This window comes from Astatotilapia calliptera, chromosome 9 (assembly GCF_900246225.1).
Source record: "Astatotilapia calliptera chromosome 9, fAstCal1.2, whole genome shotgun sequence".
In the NCBI taxonomy this organism is placed as follows: Eukaryota; Metazoa; Chordata; class Actinopteri; order Cichliformes; family Cichlidae; genus Astatotilapia; species Astatotilapia calliptera.
In genome coordinates this window covers 32,781,608-32,808,087 of record NC_039310.1, presented here as the reverse complement: position 1 = coordinate 32,808,087, position 26,480 = coordinate 32,781,608, and the positions used below count along the sequence as shown (strand labels likewise).

The window sequence follows — 26,480 nt, the reverse complement described above, 5'->3', positions numbered from 1 at the left end:
GCCACCTTGATGAAGGCTGTGCAGTATTTACTGGCCATGTTTACGGCTCACCAGACAGCTCAAGATGATACCTGGCTCAGAAATACGACCGACAGTACGAGCCCTCTGATTCTGTCTCTCTCTCTCTCTATCTCGCTCTCACACACACACACACACACACACACACACACACACACAGTCAGTTGACATGATCGCTTAATATGCTGTCATTACTATGCGTGTGCCTGGAGACCGTCCAGCTGTGGGACCCAGTATAAACTCACCACTGGAGGATGTAAAGAGACGTCTGTCTGTCTAAAGCAGCCAAACAACGATTACACCATTAATGTCTCCGACAAATATCTGATGACTATTGGTATGCAGACCTGTAATGTCTTGCATAAATATATTCTGATAAGAGTGATGCTATTTTATGTATTTTTATCAAATAAAAAGTCTTTTTATTTCACATTAATAATTTACATTTGTTTAACTTTTTTCCATAAAACGCTGAACAGTCGCTTTATTTTTGTTTTTCTGCTTCCATTTTTTTACAATGAGAAAAGCTCTAATCTGTGAAATTAAAGAGTTTTGAGCACAGAAATGCAGGAATTGGCCTTTAGCTGAATAGGTCAAGGTATTCACTTTATTCATAAAAGGCATCCCCTGACTGTTTACAGCCAGATCTGATTTGTTAAGAATCAGCTTAACACAGACTTTGTGTAGACCGACCCGTTTAGCCCAGGATCATCTTAGCAGTCTGAAACTAGACGTCACTTTTGGACCAGCTAGCTGGCTTGGCTAGCAAAAAGCATCTGCTTTTAACGGATATTAATGAGGATGGCAGTTTTTAACTAACCTCGCTGAAAAAAAAATCATCTGAACTACCGACAGCAAACACTTGCTTATTTTAACTTTACACATCTGTGAGTTAAGCAAACAGATATTTTAATCGTACGCAACTTTGATTACAGTGAAATATGGAACATTTTTGAAAGCTATGAGAACCTTAGTGCCTTAATTAACAAGATACGTTCACCAACACAACTGGAGTATTCAAATGTGAGCTTTACTCTACTGTCAGGGAAGTATCCACACCACACCATGGGGGTGGCACAGTCCCCCACCTACCACACGCAGCAACCTCCACTCCTTTCAAACATATGATTGGCTGGTGCTGCCACACCAAATGATCCCCTACACCATTACACCAGAGCATGATTAGGACCCTTAGGAATCAGAGTACATTTACTTGAGTATTTTACTGACATTAAATATTTTCTAAGAGAGAAAAATCAAGTGAGTAGTACGGTTGTGTTCACAGTGACTGTTTCCAGAGGAGCTGCCCTCTTCTGGCCAGAGAGAGGAACTTATCGAACTGTTAAATACGTTTCATGTGTTTCCAGTAGGCATGCAGAATAATGAGTTTTGATTTACACTGAAAGCGTGTTAGCATTAGTTCTGCTATCCTTCAACATAACATAAGCTGAGCAGTTAGCATGCCACCCATCACACAGACTTTGTGTACGTTCACCTGTCAGCACAGAGCTGGACCATTAAACCTTTATCTCTCACCTCTTCAGTTAACATACAGCATCATTAATCAGGCTGTGTGCCAGGCCCACATGCATACACGGTATGTATACGTAGATTTACAGGATCTTGACTTTTTGTGGTGCCAACCAATCAGCACATTCAACGAACACCAGGAAGCTGTCCCCTGTCTTTTATCTTTAAGGACCTTAGATGTACTGCTGTACAGTCAATGCTCACATAACTGCCCTAGCAAATTCTGTAAAAAGCAGGAGCATAATGAATAATTATCATCATCAGTGCAACTGGGATTGTTATTGTGATCAGCTCACGCGTTCTCGTACCTCTAAAATAAGGAAACAATGACAAATCCTAACACTGCTCAACAACCTGAAATCCTATACTACCAATAAATACTCACATATAACAATTAATCATTAAAATCCTTATCTAATTTATCTATTTGTTTGTTTGTGGTGTGACTGGACTTTGTTTAAGAAAAGCAGCAGAGACTAAAACATTACGTTCAAATCTCCTGGAGCCTACATTTCCCATGATGCAACCTTGTCTTAGACCCTCCTGCTCTTTAAACTTGACTTTTAGTTTATATTAATATTTATTTTCTGATTTTAATTTGAATATTTTCTGATAAGAATGAAGCTAAGCTTTTCTAACCCTCTAATCTTTACTTGTGAAACTGCGTGATGGTCTCTTTATACGGGACTGCGTGTTGATGGTTGTGATCAAAATAAAACAGTATCCGAGATATCGCTGCCCCGTCAGTCACAATGAGACGCAGTGAAGCAGACGAAGGCAGAACAACAACCACAACAACTGCTTCTGTTGCCGTCAGGGTGGCCTGGCTTCTCTCACACAGCATCCTTCAGCACACACTGAAAGCACTGGAGGCTCCTCTGTAACTGACCCCTGACCCCCACCCGCAGCCATTTCCCTGCAGATCATAAGGCAAGCACAGACAGTAGCAGCAGAGTTTGTGTACTTAAGGATATGAGTGCACGAGGATCTTGATGGCGAGTCTCCGGATAGGGTGGAAGGGGCTGAAGATGTAGAGGGCGGATGTGGCACTGAAACGGAAGATGGCCTTCCCTTTGTTCAGGACTATGAACGTCTGCAGGAGAACCAGACAGAAAAATACATAAATACACAGATTTTATTAATAATGCACTGTGCTGCCAAAAAAGGCACTAAAGCAGTGAACCGGGGAGCCAAGGCCTCCATTTTTATTCCTTAGAATTTATTTCTAAATAATATGGGTGCTGTGTCTTGGGTTTGTGGTTTTAGGGTGGGTAAACTGTTCATCTCTATGGCTTTAAGATTTTTTCATGTATAATCTTTCTGTAAATAATGAAGTGATTAATCTGCTTTAAATTATTTTAGTTCTCTGAAATGTAACAAACCATAAGATCTGATACATGTAGTATTTTCTATAACAGTAGATTTGCAGTTTAGTTTACATAAATTTTGAGAATAGTATGTAGATTGTTCCTGGCAGGCTCTACTGGAGGCTGGCTCCAGGAGTTAGTCAGTCCCAAAGACTGAATAAGACCTGGATGAGCCAGCGTCTGGTTTGGAGATCTGTGGCCAATGCTAACAGTCTTAGCTAGAGAAAAGCATATTGGCTAATTAGTGCTAAATAATGCTACAGCTACATCTACAGCGAGAAAACAGTGGCTGGCAACTGCAGAAAAACCAAAACAATCAAAGCCATGTGGAATAAACGTTTAAGCTAAATGACTTTTAAATCCTTTAAAGCAACTTTCACCAAGACGCCAATAAAGTGGCAACAGGATGAAGTCGGTGTGCTATCAGTGTGTTTCCATCAGTTTGTGATTGAAGGGGGTTAAGTTGGCAAATATACATGCAATCAGTTTGTGATAAAACCATGTTTAACTGTGAAAAACTGGCAAAAATCACAAAACTGTGCGATGTGTTGCAAAATCTTAAAATATACATACAAAAAGCAATTCACATTAGCTACTCACAACCAGAACTTCAGATCTGAGACAGAGGTTATTTTCTGAGCCTCCTCCTGAGGGGCTCAGAAAATAACCAGAACCAACCAATCGAGAACTATTTCAAAGAGATGCATTGCAGATGAGTTGTGCTCATCGGTGCAGATTGACTCCGACCGACTGAAACATGTTAGTCTGTTAGACGGCAGTTATTTCCAAACCTTCGCCAATCTGTCTGAGAGCTTTTCTGTCTCAGAATCAGGAAAAATTCAATGCAATCACTGAAAAATCACCAACTTTTCCCAATCACAGAGAGGATATCGTCCTAGAGCAGGGGTGTCAAACTCAAATACACAGTGGGTCAAAATTCAAAACTGGAACAAAGTCGCGGGCTAACGTTAATATTTATTGAAATATATTTATTCCTCCAGATATAAGAATGAATCTTTTCTTATGGACTCAAACACGTTTAGCTGAAAAACTGAATATGGAAAAAGCAAAGCTTAATACTAAACAATATATATATATTAGCTGTATAATACCAGTAGGCCAGCTCTAATAGTAATTTGGTATGGCTTCGCGGGCCAAATGTAATTAGGCTGCGGGCCAAATTTGGCCCGCGGGCCAGAGTTTGACACCTATGTCCTAGAGTGTCTGCTCCATTGCAGACTAAAAAATAATAGAAATCCACTCACCAAATCCAAAGCACGGACTTCTGGGATGGTTTGTATCTCACATCAACCCACGATATTAATCAGATAACTTATCAAATATAACTAAAAAAAGAATAAAAAATGGCTTCCACCTGCTTGCTTGTGGAATCGATCGGCTTTGACTAAATATTTTTGGTTACATGAAGTCTGAAGTCAGCTGATTTGTCCTATTTACATGGTCTCCACAATATTACCATGTAAACAGATTTGAGCAATCCAGGACACACACACACACACACACACACACACACACACACACACACACACACACACACACACACACACACACACACACACACACACACACTAGGTAACTCTCCTGTGGTCCTCAGAGAATCTTCCAGGGATCCTCTCCAACAGCGGAGAAGGTACATCCAGAAACACACACACACACTTTCTCTCTGGGTGACCTACCCTCTTGTCTTTGAAGTAGTATGGGTCGATGTCTTCCAGTGGAACGCCCACCAGATGAGATGGGATGTCAGCGAAGATGCGTGGCAGCTGTTTTCCTGCCTCCAGATCGGGCCGGGGCCGGGGGAGCTCCACGTCGCCCAGGTCCTGACGCACACACAGACACACAAACCACATCTGAAATATCTCACATCTGTCTGCTTATAACGGCTCACTTCTTTATTTCCACGTTTACCCTCCAGCATCTTGTGCTTGTGTGTGTGTGTGTGTGTGTGTGTGTGTGTGTGTGTGTGTGTGTGTGTGTGTGTGTGTGTGTGTGTGTGTGTTTGTTTTGACGCACCTCCTGGTAGTGTTTGTTGCGTCGGGACTCCTCCTGGGCGATGCGCTGCTCGATGGCCGCCAGGGAGTCCGGCGTGAAGCGCTGAAAGCTCTCTGGTCCCATTGGAAACACACAGCCAGCCATCTTCTCATCCTGATCCTGCTGCTGACTGGCCCAGTATACCAGCTGCGCACACACACACACACACACACACACACACACACACACACACACACACACACACACACACACACACACACACACACACACACACACACACACACACACACAGAGGACAGAGGACAGAGGTTAGCTATGAAAAATGACTTCCTACTTTAAACTTCCAGTTTGAACATAGTAATCTAATCTATTCCCACAACCTGCTGAATCAAACCGAACACACTTCAACACACTGTCACCAAAACCCAGCAGAGCTGCTGCTGCTGGAAACTCGTTCATCAAGTCACAGGAAAAAGAAATGCAAAGCATTGTAGCAGTTCAGTAAATCAAAATATAAATCGATCCAGTTGTGCTGTGTACGATTATGTTTAAACTTAACAAAATTTAAACCAGTGCATGTTTGCAAACATCAAAAATGTAGAGCTGACACACGAAGTATTTCAGATATTTCTGACACATTTCATTGTTGAGTCCTCTCCAAAGTTTACAAAAGCTTTAATGGTTTTAATAATTATAAGCAGCATGGCAGCTTCAACTTTACAGCAGGATTATTATGATGATTGTTATTTTTAGCTTTTACTGCTAATGCTGAAATTAAACCAGAATATGAAATCTGTAGATTGAAAAGTAAATCACGAGCCCAAAATCTGCTGACGTCTCACATATAGTCAGAAAAAAACCAGCTGACTGACCACCAGAACAACATCCTCGTGTTGTGTTATGAATCATAATTTTTCCCAATATTAACCCTTTAAGACCTACCATAGAACCAAGTCCGCCAGAGCTTATATTATATTTTTACATGCTGTGGAGCCATTTATGGGAGCATTTCAAGTTGCTATACACCAATACAACCATTATAGCCCAAATTTTAATAATATGTCTGCATTAAGTGCATAGTAATTACATAAATTGCAAAAAAGTGCAATAAACTACAAAAAAATTGAAAATCGTTTTAGTTTTTTTTAACATATATTTCTAGTTAGAGAAATTTAAGAGGCTTATCCCTCAAAACTGTAAATACAAAAAAGTTGCACAAACTAGACACTTAAAATTTATTTTGAGTGTCTTCATAGTTTTATTTTTGAAATACACCAATTTTTATACACTGCAGGAAAAACGAAAATAAATATTATAATGCAAATTTGCAAAAAAGCAGCATATGCATCAAAATAAACTATTTCCAGCAGTGCAATATGAGTCCTCAGCATCCCAGAAACGACACAGAAAGTCATAAAGTCAAAGATAACTTTTAAAAACACCAGTATAGGCTCATGAGGCCCTCATGGTAAAAAACTACATTTTCGCAAAATGACGTCACTTCCGGTTTCGGGCAGGACATGGCGGACATGCGATAGTTCACGCTGACGTCTATTCCAACGTAGGAAGTGTTATGAACAGCTGATCGGATCGGCAAAGCGTGTTTCTGGAATATTATGTTTTTGGTGCTGCAAGCGCTTTTTATGCAGTTTTTTCAAAGCTATATGTGGAAGGAAACTGTGACCGAGGACAAGCTGATGGCATAAGATGTAAGTACAACTCCTCCGGTTTCATATGCAAAAAAAATTATTGCGCTAGCTCACGTGGTTGCAGAGCTACCGGGATTTAAAAATAGTTACACAAAACGGAGCATGCTCGCTCTGACCGGCTTTAAAGGGTTAACGACTATGAATCTCAGAGCAGCTGTTTGTAAAGAAGTCACTGAGCATGCTCAACATCCAGCTTACTGTGTTTGCCACTGTGGGATTAATCACTTTAGTTTTGACATAATTTTATTTTCACATCTGTCCATTTCAGCTTCACTTTAAAAAAAATCATTGGTGACATTTGCAAAGCATAAACTTGCCGAGCACATTACAATTAAGGACTATAACGCTGTAACTTCCATATTTTATGGTAATAGAGCTGCGAAATGCGTCAGTGCTGATGCAGAGGCTTTAGTAAAGAAGTCAAATAAAAGCGGCCTCCCTCTTTAGGTCAAAACTGATGATAGAAAACACTTGTTGAGTATATTTTGAATCCTCGAGTCATGAGCTGACGAGCGTTTGATTTGAGTGCCAGGAGTATCTATGGGCATCGGGACAGAGCTGTGATTGAACGGCCTCGTCGCTCGCAGGATGATTACGTCCTCTGAGACGGCGTTCTGCCACTCAGGACAACCCCAGCTTCACCTCGCTCATCATTCAGCGGCCGCTCGGGCCCTTTGAAAGGGCAGCAATCAGCCTGAAAAACTCTTCACGATCGACTCCAACCTGATGAAGCTCAATCACACCTGCCCCCCCTCCCACTCTGCCTGACACCTCTGCGATGTCAACAGCTGCACAAGGTGTTTTACAAATAACCAGATGACACTACTGCATGGAACACCGAGTCAACAGGAGCACAATTTTCGATTTTGATCCGTTTTACATATTTAGTCCAGGTAAGACAATCACACTGCTCATTTTTCCTTTTCTACATGATGGTGGCCTGTTTCCATGAAGATACAATCCCAGTTTGGGATGGAAGAACCGGACTGGTCTGCACAGAGCGCCAACCTCAGCTCTATCAAACACGCCAACTGATGGCTGAACAAAGGCACCAGACCTCATTAACAGGCTGCATGGAGGCGAATCCTCAATGAAGAAGAAAGCAAGCCAGAGTCCAATCCCCTCTCCATCAATCAATAAATCAATCAAATACTTTATTGATCCCTGATGGAGCCATTCACGGCAAGCAAGGACAGCATCACATTAAACAATTAACTCACAGACAGCACACAGACGAAGCTAATTTACACTTTAGATTGAGAAGCAGCAGCGCTCTTAGGGACGTTATTTCATTCCTTCATCACTGCAGAGAAGAAGCCACGCATGTTTTACAGTAATATGTAAAATAATTAAAGCTAAATATCATTACGCAGTCAACGAAGGAGGAAGCATTACATAAATATAGATAAGTATCCTCCTTTCTGATCCAGAGGAGTCTGCAGGTCTGCCAACCTCTACTTGTTATTGGTCACAGGGGGAAAGGACCCAAACAAAGGACACAGGATGCCAGAGCCAGGTTTTAATCTCTATTACAATCCTGCCTGTTAATGATTAATGAAAACAAGATAATCAGGACTGCTCCATGTAGCTACCACACAGGTCTTATTGCACACATCTGCACCCACACACACAGCTGCCCTTTCCAAGGGACGCGCCACAAGTCTCGGCCTATCTCCCAGACAAACTCCAGCATTTATGATTTTTGCCATAACTGAGCTCCCCTATGGGAGGAAAACATATTAAAACAGAGAAAAGAAACATCAGATTTAGACTGAAGAAAGTCAGTGAGGCAAAAAAAAGGGGGAAAGAGGGAAAAAACAAAGAAGACAAAGTCCTTGAAATAGACATAACGTAGGACTGAATGATGAAAAATGTGTAACAGGAATATATAACATGAAAACTCTCTTTGGCTCTTTTGAGCTTTTAAAAGAGTCTGTTCAGGAAATAGCATCCATGTGATTGGTGAAACGAAATCTTTGGGTTTCTCTTTTCGCCCTTCATCCACCTCACCAACTTATTTGAAGTGTACATTTGTATTTGCTCCTCCTTTTTTTTCCAGCCATACACCCATTAAAAGTATGTTTAATAAAACAGATCAAATCCATCTTGTTTATAGTTTAGTTGTAAGCTGAAACAAGTGCAGTGAAGTCTGCACGAGTCCACCAGGCCTGCCCAGGGGCTAATGTGCAGGTTGGAGAGGACTGTTTCCTGCAAGAAGGTCACTGTGGTGCAGTTAATATTGAAAGGAAGCTAAAGACAAGAAAACACACTCAGAAAGCATGCTATTTGTGTGGTGTTTTGTTTCCATGTATAGAGTCCGATAATTATGGGAAGTTGAGATAATGAAGTGCAGACCAACAATGGTCTCATTAAACTCAGAAACGGGGCAATCGAGTATAGGGTTACACTGAAGGAGAGAAAGAGAGAGACTGACTATAGGATTACACTGAGAGTTTCAAGAGAGCAAGACTGACAAAGTGTGTGTGTGTGTGTGTGTGTGTGTGTGTGTGTGTGTGTGTGTGTGTGTGTGTGTGTGTGTGTGTGTGTGTGTGTGTGTCCAGACCATCTGCCTTGGATCCTAATTGAATGATTAGACAGCCCTCGTTTTTCAACCCTTCATGCATTTATTCTTCACAGCTCCCAAATCTGATTTCTGAAGAGAGTGTGTGTGTGTGTGTGTGTGTGTGTGTGTGTGTGTGTGTGTGTGTGTGTGTGTGTGCATTCACGTGTGTGTGTCCACATCAAAGGAAGATCTAGCTCTGTTTTCCATTCTTATCAAAAGCTGTCATCCACTCAGTCTCTCTCTCACACACGTGCCCCAACTACAGTAGTTCCCGATGAGCTGCTTGGTCCTGGTTTCCATTTGACTCCATCACTTGGTCACGTACACGTTTATTGGCATCATGAGATTTGTTGGCCCTCCCAGCTGAAACAATAAAATTCCCCAAGTTGAGTTAGAAAAGATCAGCGACACTGAAAGATGACAAAAAGGCTGGAAAAGCAAATAAATCTTAAGTTTTTCTTCTCAAACAGGTCTCACAAGAAAACCAGAAATCATCAAGAAAAAGGTCCCAAAGTTGTCTCATGTTCATGGAGGCAATTGAATCCTTTTTATTCGTCACAGTCAGCAGGAATTTGTAAGAAATCTGTTTGTATAAGAAGTAACTTTTGTGTCTGCAGGAGCCTTGTTGTACAGACAAAGCAGGGACACGCTACAATGGAAACCCAAACCAGCTTTTTCTAAACCTAACTCTCATATTCATTGTCCTTGAATATTTACAGGAAAACAGTGATGCATTTCAAAGTTAGAGGAATACTGTTGACCAGACCACAGGAATTGGCAGCCAGTAACTCCATGAAGAACCTTAACCCACACAAGCCACAACCTTAACCCTTTAAGACCTACCATAGAACCAAGGCCGCCAGAGCTTTAGGGAGCATTTCAAGTTGCTATACATTAATACAACTGTTATAGCCCACATTTTAATAATATGCATGCATTAAGTCCATAATAACGACATAAATTGCAAAGAAGTGCAATAAACTACCAAAAACATTGAAAATCGTTTTTGTTTTGTTTTTTTTACATATATTTCTACTTGGAAAATTTTAAGAGGTTTATCCCTCAAAACTTTAAATTTAACTTTAACTTTAAAAAGTTGCAAAAAATAGTTTTCATAGTTTTATTTTTGAGATACACCAATTTTTATATACTGCAGGAAAAGAAAAACAGTCTTATGATGCAAATTTGCAAAGAAAACAGCATGTGCATCAAAATAAACTATTTTAACTAAGCATCCCAGAAACTATTCAGAAAAGCATAAAGTCAAACATGACTTATAAAAACACCAGTATAGGCTTCTAAGGCCTACAAGTAAAAAACGACATTTCCGCAAAATGACGTCACTTCCGGTGTCGGGCAGGTAATGGCGGACATGTGATCGTTCGCGCTGACGTCTATTCCAACGTAGGAAGTGTTATGAACAGCTGATCGGATCGGCAAAGTATGTTTCTGGAATATTATGTTTTTGTTCCTGCAAGCGCTTTTTATGCAGCTTTTGCAAAGCCATGCGTGGAAGGAAACCGTGACCGAGGACAAGCTGATGGCATTAGATGTAAGTACAACTCCTCAGGTTTAATAGGCAAAAAAAATTATTGCACTAGCATATGTGGTTCCGGTTCTACAGGGATTTAAAAATAGTTACGCAAAACGGAGCGTGTCTGCTCCGATCGGCTTTAAAAGGTTAAATACATACATACAAACAGCTTGAGTGTCCACCATCCATAAACCCTCAGCTAAAGCAATGTGGGGCAAGCAAATCAGTGTCTTTGTTTACAGGGCTTAACCTTCAAGCCTACCCTAACCTAAGCGAGATAAGATGGAGCTCTGCAGTAATACAAGTCTACCAGACCAACGTGGCGAAGAGCAAGTCGATCTCAGTTCTGGTCATTAGCTCACAGTAGTGACCAAAAAACGAGAATGTGATTCGGCTGTAGTGGAGCTAATTTATGCCAAAAAGGCCCTGATGATTGTGTCCACACATCTAATAAGGATATATCCTGGCAACTTTCTCTTGGAGGAAGGAAGTCCTGTTGTAGACCAAGAGTTTCATGGAGGGATCAGCTGACTGCTTGGTGTATCATGTTGCAATCAGGATGAATTATAAAACACATCTAGCTGCTCTAAACTGAGCAGTTAGAGAAGGATGACCGCTGAGTTCTTGGTTCACTATACATTGACCTCAATATTTAAAATTCTGGCCATGTTTGATATGAGCATCCACTACTGGAACAGAAAATACATACACATTAAATAAGGTAAATGCTGCCAGGGCCAGATTAAATGTCTACAGTCTGAATCGTGTCTGAAAAAACACGATGCATGCCTACAATCTCACTGCATTCAGCCTGTAATCTTATCTCGGACACCTCACTGTCAGCTCCTAATTTTAACCACGTTGTGAATGAAAGCTGTCAGACGCATGTGTTTTATGAATGATTCATAACTCTAAATTACATCAAAGAGGCCTAAAATGTTCCGCTCCCTGAGTCACACAGCTTTCTGAGGACCTTTTAAGACCACAAGATTGTTTCCAGCAACCTTCTGACAAACTCCTACATTTATTGTACCTAATTTATAATCAGAGGAACATTCAGCTCTGAAATTACCAGCCAGGAGAACCATTACAACACAGTGACTGGTCACACTTGACTTTTAGTACATTTTAGTAATGGTGCCTAAGAAGCAAAGACCAAATACCGCTTCCGTCTGACATTTAAATGCATTATAATGTTCTTTACTCTTTGATTTCTATTTTGTCGTCTCATCTATTTCAGCACCCTGTTACACCTTTTTTTACCATTGTCTTTTCATTAACAACTTCCTGTTTGACTTCTTCATAGTCGTGGACCTGCCTATACCCTTTCCCTTCTGTCTGTTTTCCTTTACTACCTCCTCCCATGTCCTTTCACGTTCTGGAAAAAGATGCAGGGTGCACGGGCATGAGACACAGATGAGCCAACACAGTAAAAGTCCTACAAGCTGATCTTCTGATCTTTCAAGGCTTCTGGCCATTTTTCCAGGCACTTCTCTCAAAGAATGCTCTAATTGGCATCACCTGAAAATATTTCTTCAGAGTCAGACAGAGTCATATATTTAATGTTACCCTTCTTTCAGACACTAATCAGCCTCCATACTGCTTCCAGCAGCTTCAGGCTAAACCACAATGAACTGCTACAAACTTCAAATGGCTGAACAGATGATTACAGATCCGTTGCTCTGCAGAGCTTCAACTGTGTTTCGTGCTTTTAATTATGTTCCCTGCTCATTGTGTCTTTGCATTGTTGTTTACTACTAATTCTTTTGCAGCTCCTCACTACAGCAAGACCTTAAGGTTTCAGGAAATGCTGAACCAACTAATGCTTAATGCCGATACTGCATGCTGCAATCCCCTTAATAAGTGATGACGTGTCGGCCGTGTGTTGGATGAGGCTCTCATCCTGTTAGCACGCTGCAGTGCGGACCTTAACCTTAAGGTCAGGACTTTTTCGTAGCAAGAAATCGTGCACCAACGTGTTAAGGACTAATCTCGTCCTATGGTTGGATAATCTCTGACGTTATTTTGGCTTCAATTTGGTTGATTTTCAGTATTTTACATCATGGAACCTGATAGCACATTATATGTCAACCAGTCTGACTTTACCACTGCCTATGCTGACTATACTGCTGTTTGGAGGGTTGGTAAAGTCTTTCAGTCTCCTGAGTGTTTTTTTAGGAATCATCAGTCAGAATTTGGAACATCATCTTTAGATTGAGACTAGCTATCTGACCACCTTCGTAAATACTCTTTTTCATGGATGCCTTGATGTTAAACTTTATTGCAATCATGATTTGTTTTTTTTAACTGTCAGTGGTGCCACAGAGTTTTGTTGCTTTTGGAAAAGAAAGGAGCATTTGGATCTAGAAATGTTATCCACTTAAGAGGTGAATAACGCAACAAAGATCGCTTTTCTTATGCTAATAATAATTAACATATTTCCTACTGGGGACAGCTGGGCTGTGTTGGTGGGTTTCCTCCAACAATTAAAAGTCATCCTCCTCTGCAAAGTCAGTAAGTCTAGAAAATTGCTAAATATATGTGCACATAGAACATGAAAATAACAAAAATGCTTCCCTTTAAAGTCAGTTTTTGTATCCTTATTTTAAGTTTCAGTATTATCACCAGACATTTAAACCTCTGTGAGCCAAAAACCACAAAGTAACTTGGAGAGTACAACCACAGCAACAAGCTGCTTCACCTCTGAAGCTAGACTGAGGACTGCCCATTAGCATTCGGCTGCCTTGCTCAAGAACAATCTGAGGCTTTAATTCTGCACAACATGAAACAACAGCAGAGGTTTTTTTACTACAGACACCAAAAGTGAAGATGTTATGAAACAGGAAGACGGGGGAGACTGGATGAATTTCTGGGTCACCACGCCAACACAGACAACCAAACAAGTGTCGCCCTCAGGAAGGACACACACACACACACACACACACACGCACACACACACACACACGCATGCAAATATGCACGAGGAAAGTCACATTCAAGCACAAACATGCAAACAAGCTTCACAACTTTTACATTAGGGCTGAAACATTGGTTAATAAACCTGCAGCTACAAAAAACACCTCCAGTTTATTTCCTACATATTCATCAATCAGACCATTATAAATAATTATAAATGCAAAGCAGAGGCTTTATGAACAATCTTAAATTGGAAAGTCGCTTTATTTGAGTAGATCCTTTTCTGAAACCATCACAGACACCATTAACTACATTTACTGCTAGTAAATTCAGATCAGATAGGTTGCTGTTAGTCAACTTTGATGTCCTTAAACTCACTGTATCTCCTTTTTGTTTCAAAAATAATATTTCAGATAAATAATCCAAACCCTAGCAGCTGCCTGATCACGTCTTGTTACCTCAGAGTCTGTGGTGAAGACCTGGGGATGAGCATGATGGCACATTCTCAGGGTAAATCACCAAAGCTGAAACAGTGGGTGAAAATAGTGACTGAAACGATGTCAGTGGTGCTCTAAAATTATTCAAAATAAACAACGAAACTATTACTACACACAGCAAATAATCAATGAAGAAGAAACCGAATGAAGAAACTCAAAAAGTGAGCTTCAGATGATCCAACACCATTAAATTTAAAGTCCTTCCTGCTGAATGAGCAGGAGCATCAGGTCATGTGCCATCTTCCATCTCACCAACCAACCAGCTTATTCAAGTGGTTCAGCTGGTTTGAGTTTTTTCCTGTTAAAAGGGAGTTCTTCCTCCACACTGTCGCCAAGTTCATACTGCAGAGAATCATTTGATTTTAAGGGTTCTCTTTAATATTGGAGAGGCTTCACTTTACAACATGAAGCTATTTGAGGCTCCTTGAGGTGGAACTGAAATGAACACACTTATTGAAACAGCAGCCATAGTGTCACGACCCTGGGTCTCATGACCAAGTGTTTTGAGTTTTAGTTTATTTTGATGTTTATAGTATATGGTTAAGCTCATTAGTTTTTCTAGTTCATTTGTTATTCGATTCCCCTTGTGTCTTCCAACCCCTGTTAAGCCCTTCATGTGTTTCATGTCTGTGTCTTACGTTGTCAAGTTCAGGTTGTCATGTCTGCGTCTCATTATGTTTCCTGTTTTATTTTGAAGGGGTCCTGTGTTCCTATGTTTAATGTTTTTAGTTTTACTCCACCTCTCGTGACGTCGTTATGTTCATGTGTTCAGCTGTTTCCCCGTGTGTTCCCACTTCCCTCATTAGTCTCCTGTGTGTATTTAGTCCGTGTGTTTTCAGTCGTTCCTGACAAGGAAAAACTGCTGCTGCTACAGAAAACTGTAAAGCTTAAAAATGACACATGCATGAAGAAAATGACATCTGTCCAGCTGTGGCCTGTTCACTGACGGACATCAGACCAGTAAATAAAGTGGAGAACCCTTAGAGTTAAGTTAGCACTGTAGTGTATGTGGATGTGGAGGGCCCGGGGTTAAAGGGACGACCTTTAACAACACAGTCATAGCTCCACTGTTACTGTGGAACAAAGCAATAATAATGAACAATGATTAAAAATGTTGTGTACTGATGATGATGACATTCTTTATTTCATTCAAGAATATTTAAGTCGACTTGCTTGATTTTATTTCAGTAATGGTCACTAGTCTCATCTCCAAAGTGAGTTTCTAAGGTTATTTTTACACACTACTGCAGGACACCGTTTTGGTTTTTTATCTGCAGTTTACAGACGTCCCCTAAACACGTCACACACACAGTTTTAGCAGCGAATGTGAGCTCTTTAAACCGTGGCCCTGCAGACGGCAGCTTTCCCGAGAAGCACTCATCCAAACAGCACGGCTGAAGTCGTTTGTGACAGGAAACCAAAGACAATGAATAAATAAAGCAAAGTAAAACATGTTGACCTGTCGTGTTAAGAAGCAGTTTTCAAATTTCTTTCGTAAGTTTGAGCACCGCATCCAGCTCCAACACTCAAGCACAGGACAAGAAACCAACAAGATCAAAGAAAATGTTCTGCATGGTGAAGCTAGTTTTTTCATAAAAAGGTGAGAGACACATTCGGTCACGCCTGCTGCATGAAGACACACACCTGTGCTGTTCTATGACATCACACAAGTCTGTTAAAGACACAGTGACGTGCAGAGTCGGCTGAAAACAACAGAATGCTCCTTTAGTGAGTTTCTCCTCCTTATTTCCATTTTTCAGGCATTCATCAGCCGTGTGTGTGTGTGTGTGTGTGTGTGTGTGTGTGTGTGTGTGTGTGTGTGTGTGTGTGTGTGTGTGTGAGTGTGTGTGTGTGTATTCACTGGGCTTAGGTGAATGCATATTCTGTCCTCCTTTATTTCCATACCATTTCAGCTATTCATCAGATACAGTAGCTGCCTCTGTGCGCCCCCTGCTGTGTGTGTGTGTGTGTGTGTGTGTGTGTGTGTGTGTGTGTGTGTGTGTGTGTGTGTGTGTGTGTGTGTGTGTGTGTGTGTGTGTGTAGAAAGGCCGCACGCTTGGTTTGCTCTTTTCTCCTTCGAGCGTTTCTTCCAACCTCTGGCAAGCTACAAACTCTGTGTCTGTGCAGCGTCTCCACATCCTGTCTGAAGCCTGTTTGTGGAATAAGGTCAAACTAAAACACCAAAACAAAAAGATGTCTGTTCTTTACAGAAACGTAAATTAAATACTCAGACTGAGATGTTATTGTGGCCGGAGACGTGATCATTTCGAGGGGTGCGCTCCTGCTGCCGGAGTACGGAGGCTCGTTAGTGACAAAACTACACAGACTCCCGCGCTGTGAACAAACAGTGGATGGAGATTATGAAGCATTCATGGACAGATTATTTAGGAGGGTGAAGGCTGAGTTTAGACTGCAAGTGTGCGTCTGGATTCGGGCTCACCGTCGTGTCGGTGCTGCTTATTCTCAGCTTTGTCAGTTTATAAACATTGCATGCAAACTCCAACTGGGAGCAGCCGAGCAAACTCCGCAGGAATTCACCTGGAAGTGAAGCTTCATCTTCTGCTAACTAACATGAAGCTACTCCAGTGCAGAGCGGCTTCACCTTGTCTGGACGCTCCGTTGCTTGTACAGAAACGGGCTAACCTCCCTCCTGGGAAGTACTAAAGTCTGTAAGTGTTTCTTAAGTGTTTTCAAACCGGAGCTGTCAGGATATCAGTTTGTACAACATCACTGTTAATGTTAGTTCAAAGAATAATTTATTATGATGTTGTCACCACATTCCAGGATTTATGGAGAAAAAAGACAAAATGATCCCGGCCTCCTGGATGTCACATCAGACAACAACGCTCTCCAACCTTTCCAGAGTTTGGCAGAGGTCCTGGTCCCAGCTGATGTTCTGTTCCAAACACTTAACGGGTTTCCTCTCGCAGGGAAGCATGTCTTGCTTGATCTTCAGTGAGATGGATAGCGAGGACCAGATCGTTCTCATCCTCCAGAACATTGTTGGTGTCTTTTGTTGTAGCCCTCCACACTGTTTCTCCTTTTCTTTCCAGCCCATACCTCCACCTCCTCCACCTGCTCCCTACTCCCACTTCAGATCACAGTGTCGTCTGCAAACGAGTCCATAAAAGTCCATACAGACTCCTGCCTGACCTCATCTGTCAGCCTGTCCATCACCACTGCAGACAAGAAGAGGCTCAGAGCAGATCCCTGATGTAATCCCGCCTCCACTTTGAATCCATTTGTCCCTCCAACCGCACACCTCACCATGTCCTGCACCACCCTCACATACTTCTCTCTCACTACTGAATTCCTCATTCAGTAATAAACTGCAGGGATGACTTACTGTCATTTTTAACAAGAAGCTGAATGTATGCCAAAATATTTTAGTATTTTTAGAAGAAGAACATAAAAAGATCAAGTCATTTGTGCTTCTACATTTAATGGTATAAATGCCTTCATCAGTTTACACCATTAATCACGTTTCTGTGATGTTTGATTGGCAGGAATCCTGCTTTAAACACACCTAAACAGCCACAGTGCTAATGTTGTGTTTCTAATTCATAAAAAAGGGACAAAGTTAAAGTAACTCAGAACAAATGGACACTGGCTGAATTTGTATCACTTCAGGATGCTTCTCCGGATCTTCCCTTGCAGGTTAACTACAATTTTGACTCTGTTTTTGTATTTTTGTCTTAACACACCCTCCATACAGCACAGACGAGGCTGAAGGAGAGCAGCTCAGAGCACGTGTGGCAGAACTCAGGACCAATCCCATCAGCTCTGTTGGCTCGGCTCTGAAAGCAGAGCGTCCTGTCACAGCTCGGTGATGGAGAGCGAAAACTCCCACAGAAAAACCTCTGCTGAGAGGACGCCGCCGTCCAGGAGCAGCAGCAGTGAATATGCAGCACCTTCAATTCAATTAGCCTGAGAGGAGGAAACGCATTTTGTCACCGTGCCGCTGCTGCGATCGCAGCGGAGCTGCTGCCCGGCACAGGGAATGATTCACTGACGTTGGGCAGAACGCCAAGCCAAGCTGGCAGAGGACCACTGGGACCGTTTGGGGTGGGTGGTAAAGATGAGGGGGGTGACCCTGACATGCGGCCGCTTCCGTGTGTCATGTCAGAGCTGCGTGTTGGATGACAGTCCCTCACACCTCTACACACACTTAAAATCCACCTTCCAGTGTTTGCGCTTCAGACGCACGCACCTCGGCTCGGTGGTGTCGCCATCATAACATAAACTGTGCTTTTGATTATGCGCCCTTTCGTATTTTCATATTTCAGGCCATTTGTGGAACCCTGTCTCCTGAAAATTACATTCATGCAGGACCTTTTTTAATGAATTAAGTGCTACATTTATGTATCACATATCACACTGCTGGCCATTGTGATGTTGGCTTGTGTCCTAGGGATTCAGTTGCTACGTGCTTTGGCTAATAAAGTACAATGTGGAGCCTCTGCAGACTTTTCTGTATTAAAGAAGGAAGGAAAAAAATCTCAAAGTGCTGCTAGCTCCTGGAAGCAACAGACAGGAGGAGCTAAACAATGGATGTAGAAATAGTTTCTGCTGGTCAAACAGTAAAAACTGATGTAAACAATATTATGTGCTTAAAGAAAAATCCTCATTTCTCAGATTGTCTCACATTCAACTAAAAATAAAACAGTCAAAACTTTTGTTTCTCTAAACAACGATGATCCAGCAACGCAGGTAAAGAGGCTGTTTGGAAAACATTGAATCCGAGCTAAACTGTGAGTCCGGTCTGCAAAGAACACAACAAATGTGCTCAGTCTTTCCACAGCGACCTGTGAATGCAACACCGTCGGCCTGCAAATGGATTCTTATATAAACTCCACTTCCTCCAGTTTCTGATCCGGAGAGCTGTGATCTTGTCTTTTTAAAAAACGGGGCTCTGCTCTCTCTTCTATTCTCTTCTATCAGACAGTTTGGCCCTAAATTGGCTTCCTGCGTCCCGCCCGTCAGAGGGAGTTGGATCAGTCTGCTGCTGAAGGTGCTTTTCTGTTTCTCGGTGGGGTTGACTGATTGTCCCTGACTGCCAGTAGTTGGTTCATTGTGCTTTGTTGTTGCTTGGGCTGCAGACAGTCCTGGCCCTCGCCTCCACACTGAGCCAACCTGACTCATTAGTTTAGCAAGTCCTCCGGCCTCGCCGGCTCGGACGCCGATGACTTCATCATAGAAGCTGTGCGCTGGCCGGCACAGAGCTCTCGACGTGTTAGCATCAAGTCCGTCCTGCTGTTTGTTACCTGTCGCTCTTCACGGTCGTCTGCAGTGTTCACACAGGGTGCTTAATCCTTTCAGAATCAAAGAAGGCCGGCCTAAACTGTTTCAAACCCCTGACTCAAACATTACTTACAAAATGTGCACCAGAACCATTTTCATCCTTCCTTGTCTCCTCCATCACTGCTGCCTCTGCCACGATTTCTTAACTGCTTATTTGCCCTCCCTTCTTACCTTCATTCCTTTTTCCTCATCTTACTGCCTCCTTTTTTCTTATTCTTTCATTCTTTCTTATTCTTCTTTCATCCTCCCTCTATCTTTCCATCATCCTGTCTCCTACCTTCCTTTTTCCCTTTTTATCCTTCCTCCTTCATCTGTCCTTGTTTTTCTCTTTTTGTATCCTCTTCCATTCCTTAAATATTTTCATCTATCAACCTTAAACTGTCATTCTTCCCCTTTTTCTTCCTTCCATCCATACTTTATCTATCCCTAACCTTCTATCGTTACTTCCCTTCTTTCCTCTCCTATCCTCCCTTGTGTTTTCTAATTTGTTTCTTCCTTTTATCCATTCATTATTTAGCTTTCCCTGTTTTTCTCTTTCCCTTTCTTATTCTTCTTTCCTTTGTTGGCTCATTGTCTCTCTTCTTATTTATTCCTCCCTGCATTTATACTCCATCCATTCATCTTTCTCCCTTTCTTTTCTAATTACTTCTGTCATTCCTGTTTCTTTCCTTAACACTGCTTTACCTCCTTTCTTGCTTCCTTCTAATACTAGCGCATATATAACTCCACTACTGTGGAGTCCGCAGCTGGAGATGGCGGTCGATGCTCCGCACATTGCTCCAACCGATAGTGCGGCCCTCAGTGCTATGATGGGGTGGGAGTCGGAGTTATATTTACCACGGTATGAGAGACTCCTTGGAAAAGCAGCTGAAAGATATTAAGGACTGCTATGACAGGAAACATGTAGTACTGGCTTGATAGCAGGAAATGAACTTTCAAAATAAGAGCCAGAGGATCACAAATGAGGTGCTGTTCTGTCAGAGAGATAAAAAGGGAAATGCTTTGGTGAATCACCAAATGTACTCTGGCAGCTGTTAATAAATCCAGCCTGGCCCACCCATGTGAAGCGTGTGTGGGAAACTCTGCACAAGACACCTCAGAGTCCCGCCTCGGCTCACGGCTGCTCCTGCCGTGCGATATTACAGGAGGCTGTAATGGGCGATCAGTGGTTTTGGTGACATTAGGCACACAGGCTGCGTGTACTTGAATCAAGGTGTGTTTGTGCAGACCAATCACATCATATCATAATTTCTATATTAGTTCCAGCCACTGTCTCAGTTAAGTGTCTCCTCTGAGTGTGTCCGTGGTTATTAACACACAATGACGGAGCGCTGGTATCAGTTCATGTTCTGGTCAAGGTCGTATCGAAGATAAAGCTGTTATAGGTGTCGTCAAATCCCCATCAGACGGTAAAGGACCGCACTCGACCCTCCGAACTAAAAAGCAGCCATTCAACGCCTCGCAAAGCTAAAATTCATTTACGCACACACACACACACTTTTCTCATTTCTGATTCCTTTGGCTTGTTTCCTTCCTTCAGTCCTTGTTTCCTTTATATTTCTTCACATCCTCTTGTCCTTCATTGGTTTCTTCCTCCCTTTGTGCTGTTGTTTCCTTTCGTGTTTCATTTTTCCCTCCCTGCAGCTGTAGTCCGATCTTCCTTCCTTCTTTCCATCATAACTTCCTCTGTTGTTTGTTGGTTCCCTTTTAAGTCTTCCTTTCCATCTTTTCCACATTTTCTTTATTTCGTCTGTTTTTCTGATTATCTCCTATGCTTCCTTCCTTTTCCTCTTCCTCCATTCCTTAGTTCTTGTCCTACCTTTTCTTAATTTTCTCTGTCCGTCCTATTTTTCATTCTTTGCTCCTTCACTCCTTCTACCTCATTTCCTGTTTTTCATCCCTCCCTTTTCCTGTCCTTCATTTTCTCTTTTCTCTTCTTATCTTTATCCCTTCTTTCTTTCCACCCTCCTCTCCTCCCTCCCTTCCTTACTGTTATCTCCCCTCCCTTCCTTCCTTGCTTGCTTCATTCTTCCATCTCCTCTTCATTGTCTCCTCCTTTCCTCATCCTTTCCTTTCTTTCAACCAAATCTCTCCTTCCTTGCTTGCTTCGTCTCCCCTCTTTTCTTTTTCTCTTTTTTCCCTCCCTGCTGCCTTCTCATCTGTCCTTCTTTCTCCCTTTCTTCTTTCCTTCTCCCTTCTTTTTTCTCTCCCTTACTCCCTTGCTTCCCTCCCCTACCCTTCTTTGCTTCCTTCTCTTCCAATCTTTTCATCTCCCTCCCTCCCTCCCTTATTTGCTTCCACATTTCCACTTCCCCTTGCTTCATCCTTCCCTTCCTTTCTTGTAACCCTTCATCTCCACTCTTTTCCTTCCTTCCTCCCATCTATCACTCTCCCTCCCTCCTATTCCTCCCCCCCTTACTCCCCTTTTTCATTCGTTTTCCCTTTCCTTTCTTCCTCCCTCCACTCCTTCCTTTCATTCCCTTTTCCTTCCTCATCTCTCCTCCCTTCCTTTCTTGCCTCCTTCCTTCTTCTCACCTCTACTTCCTTCTCTTACTCTTTCCCCCTCACTTGCTTCCTTGATTACAGCCCAATCTCTCCTCCCTTCTTTGCTTAAACGTTTCCACTTTTCCTTGCTCCATCCTTCCCTTCCTTATTTGTAACCCTTCATCGCCACTCTTTTCCTTCCTTCCTTCCTTCCTTCCTTCCTTCCTTCCTTCCTTCCTCCTGTCCTTCCTCAGGCCGTTCTCACTCCCCGGGCACAGCATACCCACGTTTTGTCACGTCCTGTAGCGTTCCTGAGGTCACCTTTCGCGTTCTTATGGTACGCGCTGGGTTATGGAAGAATCCCAGTGGAATGACGGTCCCGTGGTAATACATGTTCCAGCCATGTATTCAAGCCCTAAACCTAACCTTTTCCTTCCTTCCTTCTTCCTTCCTTCACTCTCCCTCCCTCCTATCCATCCTCCATCCTTCACTTCCTTTCTTGTAACCCTTCATCTCCCCTCTTTACCTTCCACCCCCCTTTCTGTACTTCTCTTCCTTCCTTCCTCCGCCCCTCCTTTCCTCTCTGTCTGTCTGAACCTCTGGTTGTCTTGAGCGTCATCTAACCATCTGAGTCATTAGCGTGTCTTGTTTGCATGCTCTTTATCGTCACTTTTTATCGCTGTATTTTTTATCAGCTCAGCTGCAGGTTTGTTGTGTTAAACTGAAATTAAAGGAAACATGCGTCAGTGTCTCAGGCTGCAGCTGTCGAGTATCAGACTAACCCGCACTCTTCTTTCTTTCTGATGGAAGTCTGTGTTTTTAACTTGCTGCATCATCGTTCACACAGGAACACGACAACATGGAAAAACATTTTGTAAACAGCTTCAGGAGTTTGGTTTATGACTGACAGCTGTGAAAATACGAATATGAATGTGAACGGAGCAGAAGTGAATCAATAAAGAGAGAACAACAGGCTGAAATAAGAGATACAGACACAGAAATAGAAAGCTATTTGTCCTTGCATGTACTGCAGGCATGCATCACTCTGTGAGTGTGTTTGATCTTCTCTGTGTCTGTCCTCATGAACAGAGGGATGTGGTTATCACTGCAAAATTATTACACTAAATATGACTTTTTCAGCTGTTTAACAATTACAGCTGATCTTTTATTAGCATGTTTGTTGGAAACATTCATGAGTCTTCCTTTTTTCTTGTTAGAATATAAGGTGCTCGTCCTCATTTCTTTCACAAACACGTTTCTTTACCGAAGTAAGATTTTCACTCAACTACAGAAATATAAATGAAACCGACTTTTGGCAGTAAAACTAAGTAAAACACACCGGGTGCTGTTAGGTAGCACAAAGCTGCTGTTTGCAGTTTGACTTCTAAAAGAGATAAAAGTTTGTGTAACCTGTAAATCACTCGAGGTTCCAGGGTCTCACCCCAACTCCCATTCCTGAGATTGCCTCTTCACGCTGCTCCCGTTAAAACTTGAGCTCTTCTAGCAGCCGTCTCTAAACTTCCTCATGACTGATCATTTCCTCCTTACACAGATATCTCTGATAACTACAGGTAACACAAGAAACTGCACTTCATACTCACCACCCTCTCAGACCTATCAGTAAACCTCCCACAGATGTTCACAGCTGGATTTTATGAAGTTTCTAACATATTAACAGACTCATGGCCTCGATCATCATGATCATCATTATTATGTGGACTCTTACTATTAGTGCTGATTTTTATTGACATATTGTTTCTTGTTTTGCACTCCGTCAGAGGCGTCAATTTTTAGCTGTGGGGTGGCTGTAGCTCAGGCGGTAGAGCAGGTCATCTACTGATCGGAAGGTTGGTGGTTCGATTCCTGGCTTCCCTGAATGACTAAAGTGCCAAAAACTGCAGTTCCTCTAATGGAGTTCCACCAGCCTCTCATGTTAAAATGTTCAACTTTAACCCTTTAAGACCTACCAAGGCCACCAGAGCTTACTTTATATTTTTACATGCTGTAGTGCCATTTTTGTGAGCATTTAAAGTTGCTATACATCAATACAACTGTTATAGCCCATATTTTAATAGTATATTAAGTCCATAGTAACTACATAAATTGCAAAAAAGTGCAATAAACTACAAAAAAATTTAAAATCGTTTTTGTTTTTTTTACATATATTTCTACTTGGAGAAATTTAAAACTTTAAATAGAAAAAAGTTACAAAAAATAGTTTACAACAACAGGAAATTTATTTTGAGTGTCTTCATAGTTTTATTTTTGAGATACACCAATTTTTATATACTGCAGGAAAAATGAAAAACAATCCTATGATGCAAATTTGCAAAGAAAACAGCAGGTGCATCAAAATAAACTATTTTAATCAGTGCAATTTGAGTTCTAAGCATCCCAGCAACTATTCAGAAAAGCATAAAGTCAAACATGACTTATAAAAACACCAGTATAGGCTTTTAAGGCCTACAAGTAAAAAACTACATTTTCCGCAAAAATGGCGTCACTTCTGGTTTCGGGCAGGTCATGGTGGACATGCAACCGTTCGCGCTGACGTCTGTTTCAATGTGGGAAGTGTTACGAACAGCTGATCAGATCGGCAAAGTTTTGGAGTTTCTGGAATATTATGTTTTTGTTCCTGCAAGCGCTTTTTATGTAATATTTGCAAAGCTATATGTGGAAGGAAACCGTGACTGAGGACAAGCTGATGGCATAAGATGTAAGTACAACTCCTCTGGTTTCATATGCAAAAAAAAATTATTGCGTTAGCTTATGTGGTTCCGGTTCTACAGGGGTTTAAAAATAGTTACGCAAAATGGAGCGTGCCACTCCGACCGGCTTGTACCGGATGTACCGTTCTAACCAAGCTAGCTAATGTTTCCTAAAGATTTTTAATACTTCACCCCACAGCAGAGACACTTTTTGCCCTCGTGCTCAGATTCAAGAAACATTTAGAAAATCAGAGCCATCCTCAGTTGGATGAAGGTACTGGACACAACCAGAGCAGTAATTAACACACACACACACACACACACACACACACACACACTCACTCACTCACTCACTCACTCACTCACTCACACTCACACACACACACACACACACACACACACACACACACACACACGTTCTCAGGGGAAATCAGAAATCAGGAGGACACAGACGGCAAGGACTCAGACACCTGTGGCTCCCTGCTATCAGCCAATCAGGAGTCTGGAAAAGATTCAGGAAACATCCAGATGATGAGGCCAAGAAGATGTGTGTGTTTGCAGAAACGTTTCACATCGAATGATGGAAGGAAACAGAAAAGAAAGACAAGACGGAGAAGAGGATTATCGATCAAATTATTGAAATAAGCTCCTATAAGAATGCTTTAAGTCTATAAGCAGATCAGGTGACAGTGATGTGTGGACAGATACATGAAGCTTAGATGAGATACTCATATACTTACTAAAATTAATGTTATTATTGTTATTGTTCTGTTCACGTTTTCTCTTTTACTCTGCTTATTTCACGTCTCTTTCTTCTTCTGCCTCCCTTTCTTACATCTGTGCTGACTTTCACTTCCTGGTCTTTTTGTTTAGTATTTTGTCTTGTGATTTATCTCCTGGCTTTTGTGTAAGTTCTGCTCCTTTATCGACTTTAAATCAGCCAGTACGAGCTCACAGTTAGTTCATTCTGTTGTCTCAGGTCTACAGAGATGGGTCCTGACTCCTGCTTCATTAAGACAGCGCAGGGTCGACATCTTCAACGTCTCATTCATCCAAACTGTGTTTGTTGTTCTAACAATTTATTCTGTCTCCAGGTAAAAACACCTGTTAGTCACCTGCCTGAAGCTCCACCCACAGTGAAAGTCATCTCTGTTTGAAATAGTTATTAGTTATTTGTATTGTTGTTTGAAATAATTGAACATTCATAATTTGTTATGTGCCTTAAACTCTCCATTTAATCACACCTTTAATCACCTGGAATGTTTGAGTGGATGTTTCAGTGTCCACAGGTGTGGAAATAGCTGAAGAATTCAAATCAAGCACCAAAAGACCGGCTGATACTGATCAGGACAAGAGGAGAGGAAACATAAATATAATAAGAAAGCAGTAAGAATAAGAATTTATAAAAGGAACATCAGAGATCAAAGGAACAAAATTTGTGAGTCAATAAAAAAAGGGGATTCTTTGTTTTGTTTTTGCAAAAATCAAAGATTACAACCAGAAAAAGAGGATGATGGAAGAAAAAGAAGTGGAAGCATAACAGCAACTAGTGCAGCAGAGAAGGGAGGAAGAGACGAGCTGAGAACAGAGAGAGGAAAAGAATCATTTAAAACCCAGAAAGTGTCAGAAAAACAGAAGCGCAAGTAAACAGAAATATGACAAACAAAATAGGAAGTGTCAAAAAAAAAAGAACGGAGAATAAAATCAGCTGTGGAGAGAAGAGGAAGAGGACGACAAAGGAGAGGCGAGGACAGAGGAAGCGATGAGAGCAAAAAGTAAGAAGCAAGAAGGAAAGAAAACAATGTGAAAGAGAAAAGACTGAAATGAGAAACCAAAGAGG

At 41.7% G+C, this 26,480-nt stretch overlaps 1 protein-coding gene across 1 annotated transcript in view; it reads right to left on the bottom strand.

Annotated features, from left to right (window-relative positions):
• Positions 1 to 26,480, bottom strand: part of LOC113029605 (sodium channel protein type 4 subunit alpha-like) — a 257,750-nt gene that overhangs the window by 194,591 nt on the left and 36,679 nt on the right. The window contains exons 2-4 of the mRNA XM_026180573.1: positions 4,950 to 5,114; positions 4,613 to 4,756; positions 2,523 to 2,641 (exon numbers count right to left, since the gene is read on the bottom strand). Of these exons, the coding sequence (XP_026036358.1) occupies positions 2,523 to 2,641; positions 4,613 to 4,756; positions 4,950 to 5,072 (386 nt within the window). The 5' untranslated portion in view covers positions 5,073 to 5,114. The remainder of the gene's footprint in view (positions 1 to 2,522; positions 2,642 to 4,612; positions 4,757 to 4,949; positions 5,115 to 26,480) is intronic.